The following is a 24360-nucleotide window of genomic DNA, read 5'->3' as shown; positions in this document are numbered from 1 at the left end:
CTCAAGAATAAGATTTCTGAAGCAACGTGAATAGTCATTGTAATGACTCTTGATTCCTATGCTAAATTTCTTTCTAAAGAGTTTGTCACAATAAACCCAGTAATGTATTTTGACAAATTCCCCAAGAGTAAATTTTAACAAACAAAAAAACCTTCAATTTTGTTTGCAAAATATAATATCCTCATGGTTTACGTGTCTACTTTCTGGTAAATATAATGAATTATTTGACTTTGAACACATAATTATGTGTTATTATTTAAAGCATTATTAGATATCTAAATAACATTTTCCATGTGAGTAGAGCCTTTCTATTAAAATAGGTGATCTTCTGTAATTATAGTTCTGTATGATGATCATAAGAACATCAGGTAAACATCTGAATTTGCTGTAATCTCTTGATAGCACCACTTTATTATAATGTTTTGTCTTCCTTTTCCTGTGCAAACATCTTCCCACTAACAGAAACTCCTAGGAAATTAAATGTAAAATAAATTTAATACTTATCCAGAACCACAGTATTTTAAATATGAATCTGACAAACTGCTGATATTTTTCAATGTATCAAAAAGAAAGCACAGGAAGTTTACACTTAATAATAGTCATTTTGGACTTTACAAAATAGTAACCTAATAATGAAGTAAAAAATATGTCTGTTGTTTTTCAGGTCAAGAAGATGTTCAGTGTAACACTTAACATGCTCTTTGCAAAAAGCATGATCAGCTCTTAGATAAGCCAAGACAAACTGGGCTTTAAATTCTTTATGACACTAAGCAGTTTATTTAACTCCTCAGCAGCTTCACCTGTCAAGTGAATGTAATAATGAGACTGTGACAGCTTTATTTTGATTACTAAAAAGATGATGCATGCCTGCATAATAAATTCTCAAAATGGTAGCTATCATATGAACACTTGGGGTTTAATTTCCCCCCTTAAACCTCATAGTTCCATTTACTTAACTACCCATATTCCATCAAACAATTTAGTCTAGACTCTAACGAAAGGAATCACTATCACCTAGTTGAATTATACTTTTTAAATATAGCACTGATAAACACCAAAAGCAGACACAACTTCCTAAATGATCTGCACCAGTAAATATGATTTATAGCAAATTAGTTATTATTAACTCAAGTATTACCAAGGTACTTGGATAATGTTATAAAGCACAGTCACATAGAGACAGGAATAGAGTCTATGTCCTTGGATGTGCTGAGGAACAGCATCTTCTTCATGTGCCTTCATATCTGTATTATAAGAATTAAAGTAGCACATTTTATATCTTAATAGTATCCTTCCAAAGACACAATCTATCTTTACAATTTGGAAAGTTTTTCCTAACCAATAATATCAGATAGTGAATTTTAAATAATCTGAGTAGCTTTCAATTTAATCATACTTTGCCACTATATACGTAGCATGCATCCTTTAAAAAAGTAAATATTAAGTAAAATGTATGACTCTGATAAAGCAAAGAGGATTCATAATGTTTTTTTTAATGATAAAATGTATTCACTTTATAATTTCAATATTTAAAATAAATATTTAGGAGGTTCTAAAATGAGAACCTTTGTCTCTAATCACTGGGTCATCTAAAATCTGTAAAACACATATGATATTTGTAAAATAGTGAAGTCTAAGAATGTCCTGCTTTCATCAAAATAGGATAGTAAAATGCTACTTTGAATAACATAAGTCTTAAATTAATGCCTGAGAAGAATTTTTAAAAGGCAATTAAATCTGGGGGAAGGAAGGCATGGAGAATAAGAGAGCCAAGATCCTTTGTATTTTGAGTGTTCCTCTGTGTATGACTTGGACCTCAATGGAACTTGTGAACCATTAACTTCAATTACACTGAAAACCCCAAACAAACCCTGGGCACTGTAAATCTCATTAATTTTAAACACATGGGGATTGGAATAAACGGACTTTGAATTAATTCAATCCAAATTACCTAATATTAAAATATAATTGGAATTCAGTTGCTTTAAATTGCTTGGCAGTCTGAAAGGCAGACTGCTATACTAAGGTTTAGTAAAATTTTGTCTATTTTTGAAGTTTCAGAATATCTTTGTATGTAAGGTATGACTCCAAAATTGGAAAAATAAAGGAATTTCACTGGTGCTTTCATATATTTCTTTAGTGTTGGGACACATTTTATCAAATTTCAGCTCTAGACAAGGGAAATTTTACTATGAGTTGGTTAAACTAAACATTAAATTCGAAACAGAAGTGTCAACTGCTTAATATACTTGATAATCTATTATTCTTAGTAAAATTTGTAATTTCTATATTTGTAGGTTTCATTCTGTTATCCTTTCTAAAGTGATGAGGCAAAGTATGATTTTAATATCAGGTTAACCATAAGTGAAAATATAATCATAAGAGGAATAAGAAATATTTGCTAAATAATAAGAATAAAAAATATGTTGCTAAAAAAAAAAGATAAATCATTTTGAAACAGCTTGCCACTTTTTGGAAGTCTTTTATCATTATCCCTATACACTTATAAAGTCACTGTTTGAAAATATTATTTTAATAATTTTGTGTTATTTGTACTAGCCTTTATAATATTTGATTATTAAGTGTTTGAAAGCTATATTTCATCAGGTCCCCAACTATCAATATTCTAATTATAAGTAAAAAAACTGTTAAACCTAGGATAAATGTGCATGCACTCTATGTCTCTCCAAGTTACATTTCCAGGAAACTATGAAAAGTAGATAATAATGAAAGGCAATCCACCTTCAAAGGCCATGATATGCACATACAGCATGTGAATACTGATACCTGAAAAGAAATGTGCTTTGAAGCCCTTCTTGGATACAGTATTGTCAGATCTGAATTCAATTCTCATATTGTTGAACTGAGACGTGATCACGTCAGGCACTTCGGCACCACAAAATTTGCCATGCAACTTAGACTCAGAGGAAAGGCCACTCCAAATCTCCACATAATCGTATTTGCAAACCTAGAAAAGACATGGTTATGACAGTCACCAGATTTTAAAGTATCAGTGGTTGACATTTATTTTTGAAAAATTTATCATGTTTTTTTCCCCTCTTTACTTCTCTGGTAGTCAAACTGGAATTAATACATAAAGAAAAAAAATCAGGGAAAGAGTCCAAATATGAGGCAGATGGCATGAAAAATAGATTAGAGAATTTTGCTCTGAATATCTGTAAGAGTTATATATACCAATGTGTGCCTGTTTACGTATATTTACAGCATGTATCTTTTCCAAAAAATAGAGTTTAGGAGAACTGAGATACATATTTGTTGAGACAATGGTGCTGATGGTTACAAGAACAGTATTTGCTGACTTAAAAAAAAAAATTGTTTAAATTTTCACGAAGAACTGTGAAAGAATTTGTCCTGTCTGTCTTATTTAATGCCGATAACAGTGACATGAAACTGATACACCTAGTCTATGAAATGACAATTAACAACAGAAATGTTCCTTTCTATGGTAAAGAAGAGAAAATTGAGGTTCAGAAATTTCTAAATAACTTGTCCAAAATTATACTTATCATATGTAGCACTTCAGGGAAAATAGCACTGAGTTTGGCTTGGTCTGATGCTGTCTCCCAGAAAAACTATGTTCTAATCAGAAGGGCACTCTTAGGAAATTTCAAAGGAGACAGACATTGGAGGATACAGTAAAAAGGATACTTTGCCTTTCAAACTTATCAAACAAATTGATATTTCTTAATTTCTTTGAGTTGCCAGGCACTATAAAATTACTCTTCAGCTATGCTGCAGGATTGCAAACAAATCTACGTGGTGGAATGGAGAGGGGAACTGACAGTACGGTGAAGTAGACTCATTCTGATTTATATGTAATGCACTAACAACACCGAAATGGAAGAAGCTAAGTGAATGCAGGTATCCTCCTAAATTTTACAACTTCCAACAGATGTTTCCATAATACACTTCTCCAAAGTTTCACAGGGCACATTCTAAAGAATACATCTTGCATGAATGACCTTATTACATAAATGTCTAATTAGCAAAGTTTAACAATGCATACAATTGAATCCTGGGGCATGATCTGTACTTTGCAATATGTCAACTCAAATTACTGGTTCTTGTGATATTAATTAGGTGATAAAAAAGCAAAATACCGCTAGGAAAGTTTTCAAAAGTCTTCTATCTACTTTTTTAAAGCTGTAACATCCATTTTCAGAGGGCTCTGACATAGGGTAGGAGAATTTTACCGAGGTTAAAGTTGTTTGACATCATCTTTGCTTTTGTATATCTATATAATAACTAAAACAATGAAGTAAAGTTTTAACTTAACCCAGTAATCTACAAGTCAAGTTTTGGCTCATGCCTTCATTTTAAGAAAATAAGACATCAAACCACAAAAACGGCCTTTCACATAGCAACGTCATTTTACGTTTACGAAACTTGGGATATGTTAGAGAGTTTGTGAAGGATCCTCCCAGGAATAAAGACCACCACCATGGGAAGAATGCTTTCAGAATACAATGACCCATTTATTTCAAACCCTCTACCCTCCTTCCTCCTGAATATAAACTTCCAGACTTCATAGTAACATCTTTCAACTAATGAATCAAAATGTCATATCTGTCACAGCTGATCGCTTTAGAGGAAATGGAGAGAATAGAAGTCATTCAACAACAAGTTCATGTCAAATCACAGAACCAGTAGGGAGATTACCATGTTAAAAAAATGTTGCTCTTATGAAAAGTTTTCTAAAAATGCTGTAAAAATATTTTATTCATTTTAATAGTTCTCTAAATTTCAGGTAATTATTAAGGGAAAATTTTGTTTCATGTGGGCAAAGTATGTTAGAAATATAAATAGCAGATTTTGTTATCATAAAACAGAACACACAATGTAAGGAGGATCTTGAAAGGTACACTAAGTTCACCATATTTTAAACTTTATTATCCTTTAAGGAAACACAAAAGTCAGCAACTTCTTTTTACCTCAAAGCCATCAGTAGCACTAAAAAATCCACATAAGCGCCTTGACTACAATTGGCAGAATTAAGAGGAAAAAAGTCATTAAAAAGAGATAAAGAAAAGTGGGGGGAGGGGGAAGAAGCAAAGATACTATACAAAGACAACATAATGGTATAAAATCCACAAATATCATCAACAAGTGTTGCTCAGGAGCATAAATATACTATATTTCTGTTTTTTCACTTCTTTACAAATGTTCAACAGATATATACCAGATACAAAATAATATTTGAGTTAATTTTATCATACTTAGAAGATTTAAATCATGTTCACTTTAAAATAAACACAGAAAAGAAGTCACTAGAAGAAAGGATATGAAAGGATATGGAAATTAGAATAAGAAAAGAAAGTAGGAAAGCTCAAACAAAACTGAAATTCAGCCAATGTTGACCAACCACACAAAGGACACAGCTCTGAAAGTTCTTATTTCTAGGCTTAACATTCCATTTGAATTTGGTGTGTGTGCACTAGCACATAGGAACTCTCAAATAAATGATTTCACTTGTTTGACGTGGTCACATGGAAGAAAACTGGACCTTTATCACAATAAGTTACATTTTATAAAGGAAAGATAGTGTCAACTAAATGTATCTTTGTTAAGATTCAAAGTATAGCAGGTTCTCCTAACTGGCTATATTTGTTATGATTCAACCAGTGGATTTTGAATTTTGACGAACTGTTTTTTTTTTTTTTTTTTTTTTAGAAAATTCTATGTGACATGAAGCTGACCCTATTTTTTTCATAGTTCTTTCACAGATCGAGAAATTACTGTATATTAATACACTATGTAAAACTCCTTCTGGGTATTTTTCAATCTCCCAGAATTAGTCCAAAATATTATCCAATGCCAACAGGAATTACAAGCAATTGTAGAAATGAACAGGAGAACAAAAAAAGACGATGACTTCTCTGTGGTTATGCTACTGAAATCCACGCTCCCTCCATTCCTTCCTTCCTTCCGTCCTTCCATTTACCAGTTTGTCTTCAGAGTCCCAAAACACAACAGAAAAAGTTATGTTTATTATTCACTTACTTCATTGCCCTCCAACTCAAAAAACTCAAACTTCATGGAAATTCTGTATTGGGTTGGTGCAACCACCTGCCACACACAGTTTTTATTAGGAGGGTACTCCTTGGGCCATCCTGGAGTGGTTATGGTACCATTAAGCTTGGTAAGAAGTCCACCGCAAGCCGCTAGAAGGAAATAAGAAGACAAGGTTTTCCCCTAATAGAGTCAACCTCTTCTTAGCACCTTTCCACTGACAACCAAATGTCTCAGCATTCAATTTCAATCATCTTCCAGATTTTTCACAATCTAGAAAGATGCAGTCTCTGTTCCTTAGTTTTTAGTACAACTATTTTAATCATCAAATCCCATTCATAAAATGTTAATCCGTAGCTTTGGACCCAAGCAAAATACGGCTGTATGACATTTCAGATCACTTTAAAGTTAAAGAAGCAATATAAAGATAACTGGGTGTCAGTTGTCTTATCTTTTAAATGGGTATAATAATATCTATACCATATTGATGTTAAGAGAATTAATGGAAAGATAAGCATAAAGCACACTACAGTCCAATGTAATGAAACCAAAATCAACTGCTTATTTCTTCAAATTCTTTTTCCCCAAGATAAGCAACTCTTGCAGTTACTTGAGTTAGTAAACAAAATAAACTAGAATAAGGAGGTCATTTTATCATTCCAAAACTCCATTTAACAACTATTTTCTTTATCTTTTGAATGATCTATTTAAAAGGTGTAGCATTTAATATGTTACTTCTCTTCCTTATTGTTAATGAAATTAGCAAAATAATGGAATCCAAACAAAAGAGAACATATATTGTACAAGGTATGTAATTAATTCCAAGGGAGTCAAGAGTTACCTAAAGTAACCAGTCTCTTTAACAGCCTTTGTGTGTATACATGCACGAGCGCACGCATGCATGTGTGTGTGTATTATTGCATTTATAAATGTATTGTAAAAATAACCGGTACTTTCATATTTACCACTTTTTGGTGAATTATTAAAAAGTAAAATAATTATTTTTAGGCATCACACAGAACTAATAGTCATGCTACCTTAGTATTTGGTATATAATGTTCTCTGTTTTAAAGATATTACATTGCCTTCATAACTGTGTCTATTTTATTCTAGTACAGAGAACAGATTAGTAGTTTCATAGATAGGATGGAGACCTTTGCCCAAGAGAAAATTTTAAATTTTTAAGTAGAAACGGATAGTCTCTGACTTTTTTTATTTAGGTCAGTTAAGGGTATGGCATTTATTCATTAAGCAAATAAGTCTGTCACCTTTACCACTGTTATGTCCTGTATTACAGATACAGTAGAGAACAAGGTGCTCCTTTCGGGGAGTTTACATTTAACATTTTTGTGAGAACCACCACAAGTCAACTTCATAATTATGTAACTATAAGTAATGTTAAACTGCTACAAGTTCTATGAAGATGATTTTGGCAGACATGTTGAGAGACGAATCAAGGAGTATAGAACAGAGGAAGGAAGATAAGCCCCTTTATGTTGTAACTTAAGTATGGGGCTTGACATAGGGTGGCACAGGGGACGTGAGGGGGAAAAAAGAGCAGCTTTAAATTCTGAAGGAAGTGATCATTAAGACATGGCAACAAAACATTGCGTAGGAAATATCTTAGAATGTATAGAGGAAATGGAGAAAACACAGCAAAATCTCTTGTTTATGAATCACTTATTAATAAAACAGATTTATCTCCTGCTTTATGTCTGTGCTAGATGCTAGAAATACAAAAATAATTCAGATTCAGGATTCTGCACTTTAGTAAGGGAGAGGTACCCATAAACTATGTTTAAAAAAAAGTAAAAATAAATGGTAGATGGATGGATAAAATCTAGACCTAGACAGAGATAAAAATAGAAATATATATATAGAGAGAGAGATGATATAGGTAAATAGAGTAAGAAAGAGAGAGGGAGAGAGAGGAGAAATACATAGAAATATACATCAGATAAACAAGATGGCCTGATAACCAAAGGAGGAAATGACTGATTCTGTAACAAGCACACAGGCAACGCTTCATGTTAACAATGACTACCAACTGAGTCTTACCAGTTGAGGAAAGAGATTACTGTAGAGGAAAGGAAGGGAGGCAGACGAAAAGAGAATGAGAAGGTATTAAAGAAAGAAGGAATGGGGTGGCTGGGGTGGGGTCGGGGCACGGGGTAGTGCAGGTTCATGCAGGGAGCTCTACATGCAAATGCGACCCTACCTTCACAGCTCCTCTTGTCAGGTCCTAGCTCATAACCAGGCTCACAAGCACACTGATAACTTCCCAGTGTGTTCAGACACCGCTGCTCACAGCCCCCACGGTCAGGTTTGGCACACTCGTCTTCCTCTACAAAGATGTCGAGAGAGGTAGAGAACAACCAGAGTATAACGTTTTACATACTAGGGTGTAAATTTTTTTTTTAAATAGGACACTTAATAACTGAATGAAACGAAAACAACTGATCTCTTCTACAAAGGAGCAGGAACAACTTGCAAGCCTTTGATACATGGTATACCAGAATTCATGTTGCTGTAATCTAAGAGTTGTGTTAAGAACCAAGGGAAGGACTAGAAACATAGCAGTGCCAACCGAAGATCACGTTATCTTCAACATATATGTGGGTTGTTTGCTTTTTTGTTTTTTCTAATTTCAAGGTCAAAGGGAAATCTTACACCACAGAGAATGCCCAGAATAAAATAGAAAAACTTATTGAAAAAACAGCTTCACTTGTTGATTTCATAGTATAATTTGCTAGATATTCTGAAAAATGCTTTTAAAGAAATGCCATTATCAAGAAACAGCTTATGGTGAGTATAAATTGAAAGAAAATTCTGAAATTTACTGGACCTCTTTAAAGTATTCAGTGTTTTTTATATAGACATATTGATCCAGGAAATAGAAAAATTCCATATTTTGTAACTACATACACTATTTTATTGTATATGGAAACATTAAAATGTATATATGAAAATATATAAATATATATGTATGAAAAATATACAGTATTAAAACAATGTACATGACAAGGTATACCCTAATCTCAATTCCCAGGGGTAATCAAGTATGAGTTAAGAAAATAGCAAACAGGGGCACCTGGGTGGCTCAGTAGGTTAAAACCTCTGCCTTCTGCTCAGGTCATGATCCCAGGGTCCTGGGATCGAGCCCCACATTGGGCTCTCTGCTCAGCAGGGAGCCTGCTTTCCCCTCTCTCTCTCTGACTGCCTCTCTGCCTACTTGTGATCTCTGTCTGTCAAATAAATAAATAAAATATTTAAAAAAAAAAAAAAAAAATAGCAAACAATATTCTTGGAGAAATTCTTCACTGGCCAAACTCCAAGCCTTTTTTTTTTTAAAGATTTTATTTATTCATTTGAAAGACAGAGAACACAAATAGGCAGAGAGGCAGGCAAAGAGAGAGGAAGGGAAGCAGGTTCCCCGCTGAGCAGAGAGCCAGGAGCAGGGCTCCATCCCAGGACCCTAGGATCATGACCTGGGCCTAAGGCAGAGGCTTTAACCCATTGAGCCACCCACGCGCCCCATTCCAAGCATTTTTGATAACCAAATATATAAGCGTCATAGGAGAGAATCTTGATGGTATGTTTCTTCTACTATAAAATACTACAAAACTAATGCATATATATGTAAAATTTAATGGATACTTTGAATGCATTTAGTGAAACTACCAGGGTTCTCTGCCTTTCAAATCATATGGTAAATACCTAAGTAATTCTCAGGGAAAATACAATATTATACTATTCTTTAAATAACACAATGTTGGGTTATTAATTGCACTAAATTTTGACATACACAACCTAATCCATCATTTATTCTATAAAAGTCAATGTAAAATTTTTTTTTCTCTCCCAGTAAAAGTTTTATTTTATAATGACATACTTAATGTTAAGTGACTATGAATTTTCTAAATGCAAATTTTTATGCTATTTGCACTAAAATGGTTTTGTTTGGGGGTGCCTGTGTGGTACAGCTGTTTAAGGGTCTGACTCTTGGTTTTGATCTCAGGATCTTGAGATTAAGCCCTGAGTCGGGTTCTGTGCTCAGCATGGAGTCTGTGTGAGGATTCTCTCTCTCTTCCCTCCATACGCTCTCAAATAAATAAGTCAACTTTTAAAAATAAATAAATAAAATGGTTCTTTTTACTTCAGTAATGCACACCAAATAAGGGAGATGAAAATATACTAATATTTGGATATGTGATTTAAAATTAAAGCTGGTCAATAATAATTCTTTGCCAAAGGACATTTTAGGTATCAGAAGAGTCTGCTAAGGAAGGCCCTACATTATTTCCAACATGGTGAAACATTATTCTCTACAAGGTGGTTTAGAAACACTGTCACCTGGAAATAAATTGATGAATGACTTCTTCTGGATACAAATTTTATGTTGACTACATTGCAAATGTTTTTTCCCTGTTTAAATTCCCTTTCTGGATTTTGCCATTTTGAGTATTTCATAAAAATGGATGGTAGGATATCCTAATGGAGTTCCTGCCCTGTGCTACAAAGTTCAAAATTCCAGTATTTTACCAATGATCTTTTACAAAAAGTCATTCAAATATGCCTAATGCACAGTGCATGATTAACTTCCAGTATTACTTTTCTGTAGTTCTCTCTTAACTCAATATTAAATATCACATTTTCCCCTAACAAAGAAAATCTCATACTTTGAATTACTTCAAATTACCTTTAAAGAAATTGGCAGCAAATCCTGCCTTGTTCACAGTTCCATCAGAAACAAATTTCATCCACAAGGTATTGGAGGTAGATCTGATATCTTCAGGTTTATCATAACCACAGAAACGTCCTATCAAAGGACTATTTTCACTGGTTCCGTCTCGAACTTCCAGGTAGTCATAGGCACAGTTGTCATGTCTTTCAATCTGCAACAATAAAAATATGGGAAGATACATCTCATTAATAGATAAAACAATTTTTGTAGAAAGAGCATTATGTGTTCTCAGTGCCATAGTACTGACAGGGTCATATAACAAGTTACTTATACCAAATGGGAGCTCTTCTTGTGAGCATGCGTGACCATATCTATACCACTCATGAATAAAGGGCCTATTTTTCTGGTTCACAGAGACACATAAATCTATGGAACTGCGTGTCCACATGCATCAAAATCAACATAAGTCAAGCAGAGAAAGACAACTATCATATGATCTCCCTGATATGAGGAAGTGGTGATGCAACATGGAGGATTAAGTGGGTAGAAGAATAAATGAAACAAGATGGGATTGGGAGGGAGACAAACCATAAGTGACTCTTAATCTCACAAAACAAACTGAGGGTTGCCGGGGGGAGGGGGTTTGGGAGAAGGGGGTGGGATTATGGACATTGGGGAGGGTATGTGATTTGGTGAGTGCTGTGAAGTGTGTAAACCTGGTGATTCACAGACCTGTACCCCTGGGGATAAAAATATATGTTTATATATATATATAATAATAGCACTTGTGAAATAAACATTAAGTAACACAGGTAAAAAAAAAAAAAAAAAAAAAAAAAAATCAACATAAGTTAGCTGCATTTAAAAAAAGTAAAATAAAATATAAGTACTAATTTTTTTGCAAAAAAGAGCTAAAAAAAATCCAGACTTAAAATTATCATTAACAATCTGAATCAGGTATTCATAAGCAATGTATAATTTGTTCTGTAACATAAAAATTGCTGTTAGTTCATCAACGAAACTATTAATTTATTCATAGAGAAGTCTGATTCAACTCTGTTGATAAATATTGCACTGTTTTAAGTTATACATCTCTTTTTAAAGGAAAATTTGGTAATATGAAATTACATACTTCCTAGTCTATGTAATTCTTTACCCATAGTCAGCATAGCTGTAGCAAGACTATTGTATGTAGAATCAACACTGGCTATTCCTTCCTCAGAGTAACCTGTCTGTTCAGGTGAGCCCTTTTACCCCAATACACTCTTCTTAATCCATATAACCTGCAGGAACTCAATCTCTTTCCTTAAAACATTAAATGCAAGTAAGAACTCAGACCCAAAAAGCTTTAGGAAGAACTTCATGCTCATGGACCTATGTTTTAGCCCCAAACTTCTAAAAACAACAAACCAAAATTTACAAATTGTTTTTCAAACTATAAAACAATTTCTAAATAAAGTTCTTACCTTTTTTCCTACATAAAATGGGTATTAGCCCCAAACTCTTAATAAATTAAATACTTATTAGATATTTAAATCTAGAAAATACAAACACCTAAAATCAATAAGCCGTGCAAAGTATCACATCCTGTCAACTCACATTCAACATACAATTCACTAATTTATGGAATTCTTCTATTAACAAAAAACGAATGTCAGAGAATACATTCATTCCATGGAGCCATGGTCTGAATTGACAACTGCTGGTATAGCTGGTTGAAGAATCTATTTCATAATTTTGTCAATACATTAAGAATGATAACCTTCAAATGAGATACCATGCGGACAAATAGAAAACAGATTCTGAAGGACAGATTAGATCAGAACTAATTATTACATTTGCTGCTCATCTTTTCCCAACCACAAATCAGGATGCATTCACTCCTTCAATGAATATTCAGTGTCTGCTCAATACTAGGCGTTCTTCTCACTGCTTGGTGTGCATCCTTTAGCAAAATAACAAAGAGCCTCACCCTCTTGGACCTTACATGCTACTGTTGGGTAGAGAGCAAAGAGATAACAAACAAGATAAACAGTGAAATCATAAAATATTTGCAACCAATAAATTCTATGGAGAAATATGAAGTGAAACAAGATGAAAGGTATGAAAAGTGAGGAAGCAAAGTTTATAATCTTAAATTATACCATCAGTAGGTACACTTTGGGTTTGATTTACAAATCATGTTTTTTTCCTAAAAATGTGTTTTCTCTGCATGTGGAATTAAGGGAAAGAATGGGAAAATGTTCACTATAAAAAGTATCTCACTTTTGGGCAGCTGGGTGGCTTAGTGGGTTAAGCCTCTGCTTTCAGCTTGGGTCATGATCTCAGGGTCCTGGAATGGAGTTCCGTATCAGGCTCTCTGCTCAGCAGGGAGCCTGCTTCCTCCTCTCTCTCTCTCTCTCTGCTTGCCTCTCTGCCTACTTGTGATCTCTCTCTGTCAAATAAATTTTAAAAAAAAGTATCTCACTTTTTAAAGCATATTTTTAAGACTACAGCTGTTTAAATGGAGAGATGGCCTGGGAGAGCTAACAGTGATACTGGTAACTTAATTAGTCACCAGGGATGACAAGGCCAATCTGACCAGGTATATTTTATGTTGTCTTTTCTCAGTCTTTAATATACTCCTTCCAAAATCACCGTTCTCTATAAATATGAAAACATTTCCAGATGGCCAAAGGGCTTTCTTCGGTCAGGGGGACACATTTTCATCCTAAACTCTCCAGGTATAGGCTTGATAAAAGAATGAGCAACACTGAACTGGTGACAAACTGTAGAAAATAAGAGAGGTCTCAGCAAGCTCCCCTCACCTGCCTGGGTGAGAGGCACAGAACAGATTGCTCCTGAGACAGGAATCATTTTGGAAGAAAAGGGAAAGAATAAATTAGAAGAAGAAAGGAAGTGAGAATATACAATAAAGGGGCTGCTTTTCATAGGTCAACTAAGAAAAATAAAATTGGTTGATATTATAAGCCATACTAAAAAAACAAGAAGCCTAATTAGAAAGTGTTATTAATTACTGTTTTGAGGAAACAATGGCTTTCAAAAATTACTATGTTAACAAGGAAGAAACCAAGATAGACACTACCAAAAAAGAAACCAAAAAAACCTGTACTTTGTTCTTCTAATAGACACATAATGGATCTCTTTTTAAATTTCAACTTAAATTATCTGTATATTTACTCTTTACTTAGCAAAAAATTAGAGGTTTAAATATTTTATATGATAAAGTATAAATATTTCATGGATAAAAGGCATGAAAATGGTCAATTTCAGGATTAATTCTACTGTTACCTATTTATGAATTATGTATTTCATACATATTAAATATTATGCACTTTGTGTAAGGGGTAACTCAACAGAAACTTATATTGTATTTTCACAAAGCAAATGCAGTTGTTCCTGCCTAGAATGTAAAATGTACCTCATATATATGAATTTATGATATTTAGAAATGCATTATCCCTTTACAACACTCCTAGATATCTTATCAATGACCTCAACGATCTTTACTTATTTTTCAGTATAACTCTATTAATTCAATTGTAATGTGTGCACAATGAATCTGCCCTATTGGTGTTAATTATGATTATAGCTCTTCAACTACATCTATACAAGAGTAATGATGGTGAGCACAAATGAAAGTTTGAGTTGTTTTAGTTATGTCATTTATGTAACATTTTCTTCAGCTATATCAATTACTTTATAAATTAATATACAGAATGGATAGAAATAAATATGGTTGAGGCTAAAAAGTGGATAAGTCCATTGGTATTTTGCCAGTAAGCTCCATGAGAAGGAAGAACAACAAAGTCAATGATTTATAAAAACAAAAAAGAAAAAGCAGTTTCTTTTGGAGTTACAGCATGGACCCAGTTCCTATCTAAAACCTGAATGCAATGTCGTGCACAATTACACATCTAATAAATATGTTTTGATAATGATGATGCTGATTTATTACAGACTTCAAGATAATCAGAGCACAAACCATATACAAATGTGACAAGTTTATCGTAATGTAAACAGACCTAATATGTACATACAGAACACAACAAAAGTGACAGTTAGCACTGAACAGTTTTTAGGAAACTGAAATTTAAAAGATACTAGAAGGAGATTGAAACACACAGAAAAGAAAGAATGAGTACAAAGGTTAGCCAGAAGGGATTAATATTATATTTCATTACTGTGTAGAGCTCATGCCTTTACTGGCAGGTTAGAAAAGAAGCATGGAAAAGCTGAGTGATGTTTATTTAGCAAGAACTAAAATCAATTAAATGCAACCTAAAGTTGTTAGCCGCTCATTCTAAAACTGCAAACCAGTGCTGAGTTTTGTGGTCAAAAGAAAGGACCAGGCCCAGACTTAGGATCCATTCATACACTTGGTCTTCATTTTATAATCGAATTTCCAAATAAATATTACAAAAAAATCTACCTCATTATTTGTAAAAAGCTCCCAAAACTCCAAAACTTCTAGATAATGATTTCAATAAAAGCTCCTCGATATTCCATGAAAAACTAAAATTAGATTGAGAAGTTCTCCACTTGATTCAATAATCCCACTTCAGGGTATATATCTAAAAAATTGAAAGCAAGGGGGCTCCTGGGTGGCTCAGTGGGTAAAGCTTCTGCCTTCCACTCAGGTCATGTTCTCAGGGTCCTGGGATCAAGCCCCATGTTGGGCTCTCTGCTGCGCCTACTTGTGATCCCTCTCTCTCTGTCAAATAAATAAATAAGATCTTTAAAAAAAAAATTGAAAGCAGGTCTGAAAGAGATATTTGTACTTTCATGTTTATACCAGCATCATTCACACTAACCAAAGGTGGAAGCAATCCAAATGTCCATCAATGGATGAATAAATCAACAAAATGCCAAATATATATGCATGGAATGTTCTTCAGCTTTAAAAAGAAAGGAAATCCTTTCATGTGCTACAACATGGATGAACCTTGCAGATGTTACACTGAGTGAAGTAGAGTCAGAAAAAGGCAAGAACCAGATGATTCCACTTACATGAGGTACCTAGAGTAGTCAAATTCATAGTGACAGAAAGTAGAAATGTGCTTGCCAGCACTTGGAGGCAGGGGAGAAAGAGGAGTTGTTTGGGGGTATAAAGTTTCAGTTTTGCAAGATGAAAAGAGTTTTGGGGACTGGTTGCACAATGTGTATGAACCTAACACTACTGAACTGTATACTTTAAAAATGTACAAGATAGTACATTTAAGATAGTAAATTTTGTATTTTTTTTTTTACTATAATAATGAAAACAACCCTCTCCTATGACTGTTAACAATGTAGTTTTAAAATATAATTAATATAATCCACTACACAAATGATTCAACTTCTACCAATAATATAATTTAAAATCGTATACCCAGGGAACAATGCTAAACTCATTATTTTTTGCTTTGGAGGAAAAAATGTTCAATGAAAGTGTGACTAAAAAACAATGTAGATTAGCATTCATCATTAAAAATTAATTTGGGGAATTTCCATATCTGTGTAGATTTCCCATATGTATACTACTACATACACTCTTGTTAAAATGATAAAAATAAATTAATTTTAATAATGGGAATATTGCAGTAGAGTCTAAGACATAATGCTATCAACAAAAGGAATTTTATAAAAAAGAAGAAAAGCTTAATAAAGATCATTATTTTAAAATTTGTTACTATCAGACTTAGTATTTCATTATTTAATAATTATTTTATTATTATTATTTAGTATTAATTAATATTAACACACAGATCATTACAGCTCAAAAACAGAGAAAAAATATATACATCCAACCATGTGATAATGAAAATCATGAGTCTGGGTTAGGTCTACTTCCATGTGATTTGGATTTTTTAATGCTGCCATTCTAGCTTTTTCTTTCATGACAGTTACTTCTAAGTCATTCTTAAATTTAATAAATATTCACTGAAGGGTGCCTGGGTGGCTCAGTTGGTTAAGCGGCAGTCTTCGGCTCAGGTCATGATCCCAGAGTCCCGAGATCAAGTCCCGCATCAGGCTCCCACCTCCACAAGGAGCCTGCTTCTCCCTCTGACTTTCTCCCCTCTCATGCTCTCTCTCACTCTCTTGCTCAAATAAAAATAAATAAAATCTAAAAGAAATATTCACTGAAAACTTACTATTGACAGAAAATATACATTTGAAAATGTATAAACGGTGGTGAATAAAATAGACATGTCCCTGACTGACAAACATATGCTGATTAAACACCACAAATACACAAATGAAGACAGCTATAAAGGAAAAGATTTAATAATATGAGGGCATATAGACACCTCTCTCTGCTACCAGGATCTGGGTTTAATAGCGTACGTCCATGGAATGGATTTCAGTCACAATGCTACTAATTATGAACTATGTGACCTTGGGCAAGTTTATTTAAATGAACACATGCTAATCTTTCAGAGTAGAAATACAGCCTAAACCATAAATCTGAAGAGCTACTTAATTATCTTTTAAATCATCAACCAATATGTATTCTTAGCCAAACATCCAAAAACAGTAAATGGCAAACAGAAAAATGTTAACTAATTAAGATCTCTTTGTCTTGGCTTCCTAGGTCATTTAAAAGACTACTTAACTTAAACAATATAAAATATTTAAAGGAATTAAAGGATTACTTGTAGTCAGGCAATCCTCAAAGTATCAAGATAAGAACTTTTGAACATAGTTTACAATTGTGCAGCTTGCAGTAATAATGGGTAAGACTATTAAACATTTGTGATTTTTCTAAGGGAAGTACAACCAAATCAGAGTGTATAGAAAGGCTGACAAGTACCTCAAACTTAATCCCACTTAAATTAATGTATGTGGGGATTTCAGTGTAAACATAAGTAAGCTCCAGATTTATTTTACTTCTTTTCCGCTTTGTGGACATTTCTTTGAAGTTGTTACTATAAACATTTCCAATCTCCCAAACTTTTACTCTTCTGTATTTCTGCACACTGAAAGTGCTTGCACAAAGCAGTAATATAGAGGTTTCTTTACAAACAACTCCAAAATTATTTCTGAAATGATCTACATCCTCATTCAGACCTACTGCAGTATTGGTCTTAAGAAGAAATGTGTCATAACTACTAGAGAAGAACAAGGTTCCCAAATGGTAAAATTACAGATGTATCAGAAGTCTATTGACCACCAAACAGTATCCTTTCCTACTCAAAGATACCTGAAATTCATTAGCAAAGACCCTTGTTCGGATTTTCTTTCTGTACTCCCATTAAAATCTAAGCATTGAAGACCTAAAGTCACAACATAAATTCACAGAAAGGTATAGATAAAGGATAACTATTAAGTTCTTCATGGTGGATTTCAACAAAATGATGGACATATTTATATTTAGGCCCCTTTTACCTAAGGGGAAAGTATAACATAGAGAATACAACAAAAATAAAAAGTTACAAAAATAAGAGTTTGTTTTGTTTTGTTTTTAGATAGATATATTTATTTATTTGACAGACAGAGATCACAAGTAGGCAGAGAGGCAGGAAGAGAGAGAGAGAGGAGGAAGCAGGCTCACTCCTGAACAGAGAGCCTAAAGCGGGGCTCGATCCCAGGACCCTGAGATCATGACCTGAGCCGAAGGCAGAGGCTTTAACCCACTGAGCCACCCAGGTGCTCCCAAAATAAGAGTTTTTAAATAAAGGCAAAGACTGATATCAATGAATAAAACTGTTTGATCAGACAAAACCACAAAACACTAAGAAGATGTGAGAACTTTTATACTTACACATCTTCAAAATAAAATGTAAAGCCAAAGACTGAAAATACATTATGTAAATAAAAATAAATTGATATAAACAGATACAAATCAACTAGGTGAAACAAATCACCTAATGACCACCAGAACAAATTAAAAATATATACATGATTGATTCTCAGTATTCATGGTAGTTAAGTTCTATAAAGTTGCTGAAAACACTGAATTAGTAAATACTGATTCATTCCTTCTGAGAAAATACAGAATACAGAATTGGGTTCTGGTGAGCTTTTGACAAATCTTTTGTCAACCAATCATTCATAACCTGGTTTCATGTGTGTTTCTCTTTAAAGACACCTTAATATATGTTGCCAATTCATTAATACAATTCACAGCTAACTGCATTATAATGCATGCCTGAATAATGTTTATCTAACCCATACATTTTCTCCATAAAACACATCATAGCTGGGGATGAGCATGTCAGATGACTCAAATATTATGCAGCTCTGTATATGTCCATGAATGACCCAGAAAACATCATGAGTATTGATTTGGGGGTTACAAATATATTTTAGTTAGTATGCAGTTTGCAGATACAGTAATCTGTGAATAATGAATATTGATTATACCTGGATTTTGATGCTGGTTTAGTACTTGCTCAAATGATACTAGGTTAATGACATAAGTTCATTTCCCTTATCTAGAAGATTTAAATGATATATTAGAGCATCTCTAAATTCCTTGTCACTTCTGAATTTCTTAGAACTGAGGATCTATCCAAATTGAGCCATATGACATATCAGCTCCTGCATAAACTAAACTCTTCTTAGCTGTCTAGGGTTGCCTCCTTCTACACAGAAATTTATATGTATATTTGATAAAAGAAGGATATATTGCTTTCTACCCACCAATCATCATGCACGCTCACACTCCTTTACCTATAATCCATCCATTCTTTCATCCCCCCATTATCATGTATGAATCCCACATCTAGTGGTGTTGGAAATATGGTGATCAACAAGATAGGTTAAGATCCTTACCCTTTGGTGATCATATTTTAGTGAGAGAGACAGTAACCATGTAAATGAACAGATCCATAACCTAAATCCCAATAGTAGTAAGCGCAAGAAATTAAAATGAAACAGAATAATGGTATGTAGACAGACAATTATAGGTCAGAATATATTTTAAATAGAGTTACCACGCAGGACTTTCTGAAGAGGCAATGAGTAAGAGATCCAAATGAAATGAGAGGAATAAAAGCATAGATTTAGAAGTAGAAGAGCGTCAATGACAAATGCTATAAGATTGAGTAAACTTGGTATTTCCACGGAAGAGAAAGAAGACCAAAGAGATCGACTCAGAGGGAGTGTGAGGCAGCTTGGGACCCATTGTGGGTTGTCTTGGTCTGGGATCACTAAGTCTGGGTTTTATTTTAGGTGTGATTGAAAACCCCTGAAAGAATTTTTTTAAAGATTTATTTATTTGTTTTAGAGAGAAAGAGCACATAAGTAGGGGGAGGGGCAAAGGGAGGCAAATAGGGATAGAGAGAATCTCAAGCAGACTCCCTGTTGAGCATAGAGCCTGATGTGGGGCTCGATCTCACAACTCTGAGATCATGACCTGAGCCAAAATCAAGAGTTGGCCACTTAACTGACTAAGCCACACAGGTGATCCTGTGGCCCCAAAAGAATTTAAGCATCGTGTTATGATCTAACTTACATTGTAAAAGTGTCACTCTGGCTACTGTGGATCAGGACATGGAGGGGAAGAGAAGAAGGTGACATTTTCATTCAAATATGAATCAAATAATCTCAAGAACGAACCAAGGTTTGAATTGCAAAATGATCGGGAGCATATAATACAACATCATGACCATATAAGAGAAGACAATAAAAGGCCATATGTCTGGGAAAATAAAGGGCAAGAGAAGGGGCAGCAGTGGGAACATAGTAGTGGCCAGAAAGCTGGGATCAAGTGGTCATGTTTGGAGCACTGTTGAAGACAAAGCAAATGAAATATGTTAACTGATCAGCCTCAGAGTTTAAGAGAAAAAGTGGAATCGGGGCTAGTTCTTAAGTGAATAGTAACATACAAAAATAGTAAATACTAAAATCGGGAAGACTGAGTTAGTGAGTAGGACATGACAATCAAAGATTTGGTCTGGTCATCTGAAGATAAGAGGCCTATCAGATATTTGAATATGTCCAGTGTATAAACAAAGCAAGACAAAACATCAGGAAATATAGCAAGATGAAAAAAGGACAGGAACCTAGAAATAACAGATAAAAAGTAATGTCAATTCCAAACATGACATGACTTTTCCCCAATCCCAAATCTTGGTAATAATTTATTCATTCACTCAATCGACAAAGGCATGGTTCTAAGCGCCTGAGATGTAAATCTTTCCTACATGTCCTTTCACTATCCTATTTTTGAGGAATACCACTGTAACTATATTGGCATTAAAGAAAAAATGGCCAACCAACTAAGCCTTCTGCATCTCAGAAATTGTATCTCAATTTTTAAATGCATGGAATTCCATTTTAGATGCATTCATTGACATCACTTCTGCAATAGGAGAATTCCATAAAACTTTGAATTATATATTCAAAGTTTATCTCTTAATCATCTGGACAACATCAAAAAAATACAAGTAATGATCTCATTAGATAGATCACTTTTTACTGAACCTGTTATTTTGGTCTAAATAACAAATGAATCCTATCCTGTTTTAGTTCACTGGTAACAATAAGGTGGTCTATTTGAATAACGTTTGCAATATTATTGATCCGTTAAAATAACAAAATCCAAATATGAATCAAATAATCTCAAGAACGAACCAAGGTTTGAATTGCAAAATGATCGGGAGCATATAATACAACATCATGACCATATAAGAGAAGACAATAAAAGGCCATATGTCTGGGAAAATAAAGGGCACATGCAAAAGGGTGAAGATAAGTACCAAAGAAATACATTACACAGCTCGCATGTGCAGGTGAGAGTCTCTGGGCTTCTGGGTAATGCCTGGGCTCTGCTGATGTTTCTGCTGTAGAGACAGAGACAACTGCACACTCACTGCTCTCACAGGCAAGCATACCCTGGCACTGGAGGGTTCTCTACTGCCTTTCCATTGCTGGGACAGAGAATCAGCCTTCGAACCAGAGAAGAAATCATCTCCAGTTATGGCATCTGGATCTTAACCCTGTCTGGACCTACCACCCTCATTTCGTCATTCCTTCTCATTTCACTGGTGGGCTCTCAATTTCTAGACTGATTCTTTGATTTAAACATACTATGGAGTTCACCATAAAGTCCTTCATCTTTTGGCTTCTAATCCCTAAGTCCCAGTAAAATGACTCATTAGCCAGCTTGGTAGTTTACGACCCAGAATTTGTTCCAGAATTCTGCCTAACCTTTGGTTTATTGTGCCTTCATCGAATAATGTAACATAGGTGCTGATCTCCTCCCTGATATATATTTTTGATGAAATCAAAAGCTAAAAACATTTGAATCTCCATTTCTGATATAAACAGTTTTACCCGTAATGATGAAAAGGTGAAAAATGGATTTTCTCCATAACAACAACCACCACCACCAAAAATGATAGTCTACCTTTTAACCTCTTAGTTTAGAAGAGAAATAAAAGTTCTATTATTTAATGGACTCTTCAAGCAGTCTTGTGTAAACAAGCCTGTGCATTTGTCAAAGGAAGCTATTGTCAGTACTTCAAACATTCTAATTCAAATAGCACAGATAATGTAAACTCACTTTAATCTTCTTGAAAATGTCTACGACAAGAGGAAGGGAGAAGAAAAAAAAAACCTCTTTCACTCTTGATGTTACATTTTATAGGCATTCCTTTGCTTCTTCGCTGATTAAAAAGCTGATTAAAAAGCTGATTCTCTGGTTCTTTGCTTATTTAATGAGGATGCCCTTAAATGGCACTGTCATTTATGGAGGGTATGTTCCGTGAAGGGTGCCTGAAACACTTTACCTCAAAGGCCTGAAAGGTCAATCCAACATAGTAGTCTTCTGACACTGTTATTTTCCACACACATTCCTTCATCGGTCTGTAGTCATCAGGATAATTAGGAGACTGAATCTGCCCTTCATTTTTACGTATCTCACCTCCACAGATCGCTGAGGGTGAAAATAAGCAAACAAATAAACCTAGACCTGACATTTCATTTTCATTTTATTCTGAGATAACATTTTTGCTCAGTGCCTGTAGCTGAGTGCATAAAGACCGGACTATAAAAAAATCAAAGTTGGCTGGTTCTTACTATTGTAAATATTTAGATGGTAAAAACCTAGTCAGCTAACTATAAATATTAGATAATGGCACTGGAATATATGATTTTTTTATCACGGTTTCTTTACATCTTTACCAAAAACAGTATTTAACTTTTAAAAACTGTTCGAGATTTTGTAAATGTGTTCTATGTGGTAGAATATTCTAGCATATTCTGTATGATTTCCCTGAACTGGTTCTTACAGTCTTTGAGGCTTAGTTAAAACAGCTGATCAAGAGAGACGCTCCACAGGATTCTCTGGGCCTCTAGCAGCGAGCTAGCATCATGTGCTCAACATCTGTGGCTCCATCCAAACAATCCCCTTCACTGCCATCCAGTTAATCTCTACAGCAAAATGCTTCCGTTTACTTAAATTATAAGGGAAGCAGAAATGTCCTGTCTTCTAAATTACCTAAACCCTGTGCTAGCAGAAGCAGGCGCAAGACAGATCTCTTCTGCCCACAACCTGGCAAAACAAAACAAAACAGGCTATTTTTTAAAGCCAGGACACACAATGCTGGTTTGTTGTTTCAGAGAAGTACAGAACAAAGCAGTTGGTAAATTCTCCCTTGAATGCTGACTCTCTCACTTAGACAAAGCATGCCCCAGAAATGTGCACAATTACTTTCTGTGCAGTTTCCTGTAACAGAGAATTTCAGCAGCATAGGCACTAAATAAACACAAATTTAATTCAAAGGAAAAACCATAATTTCTTCATGACATTTTAATACTATCATGGAAACAATGGAAATTTGGGTCATTCCCTCCCACACACATATCCCTGCATACATTTATATGTTACTCTGTCACTGGTACCAAGAAAGAGGTTCTTGCAATTTAATTTTCCCGAGTGTTTTTCGTAAAATCAGTCTTGTAAATATTATAACACAGATTTAGAAAACTTCATAATTAAAATGTGGTTACAGTATCATTATAGTGATATGGAGAGAAAGGAAATTTTGCTAAGAGATGTAAGGGGAAGTCATCTCTAAAACTTAATGGGACTTGCCTTCATATACCGCTGCAAAGCCTTTTCCCACCCAGTTACTGCTGCTACGAAACTCAATCCACATTCTGCTGTCTGTAGAGGTAAGAACTTCAGGAAACTTGTCCCCACAGAATCTACCTAAAAGAAATAAAAGAATAAAGAGAGACTCCTAAATATGACTCTATATTCTAATTGCTTTCCACACTAGCTACACATCATATATATATAAAACCCAATTTGGTTCCTATACTCCATCCAGAGTAATTAGAGCTATAAGTATGCTTAGTATTTACTTAACAAAAGTAGATGAATAAAAGAATCTCTTCATATCTATTTATAAATTACTGGAACATACTATTCCCTGATTAATGGACTGACATTAGTCTTACTGTCTACAGAATTAAGAAGCAGTTAGTGCTAAGGACATATTTGTAAAAGGTCACATGATACATCAAGGTAAAAAAGTACAGGTGGTCCTGAGAAACTGGCTCCAATTGTCAGACCAGTCCTTGCAGAGGAAACTTGGTTAGGGATGTGTCTCAGCCCAAAGCAGGGTTCTTTGTCCTTTGGGGCTCAATGACGACCCATCAGGGAGACCCACATGCTGCTCCAAGGTCCACATTCCATCTCATGTACAAAGTCA

General features: G+C 34.3%; 1 protein-coding gene across 1 annotated transcript in view; it reads right to left on the bottom strand.

Annotated features, from left to right (window-relative positions):
• TLL1 (tolloid like 1) overlaps nt 1–24360 on the bottom strand; it is a 214031-nt gene that overhangs the window by 40667 nt on the left and 149004 nt on the right. The window contains exons 11-16 of the mRNA XM_004779539.3: nt 23739–23855; nt 22432–22577; nt 10730–10925; nt 8249–8374; nt 6022–6182; nt 2788–2968 (exon numbers count right to left, since the gene is read on the bottom strand). Coding sequence (XP_004779596.1) covers nt 2788–2968; nt 6022–6182; nt 8249–8374; nt 10730–10925; nt 22432–22577; nt 23739–23855 — 927 coding nt within the window. The remainder of the gene's footprint in view (nt 1–2787; nt 2969–6021; nt 6183–8248; nt 8375–10729; nt 10926–22431; nt 22578–23738; nt 23856–24360) is intronic.

The sequence above is a fragment of the Mustela putorius genome, unplaced genomic scaffold (genome assembly GCF_011764305.1).
Source record: "Mustela putorius furo isolate JIRA1106 unplaced genomic scaffold, ASM1176430v1.1 tig00000242_pilon_pilon_pilon, whole genome shotgun sequence".
NCBI lineage: Eukaryota > Metazoa > Chordata > Mammalia > Carnivora > Mustelidae > Mustela > Mustela putorius.
This window is presented reverse-complemented; position numbering and strand designations above follow the sequence as displayed.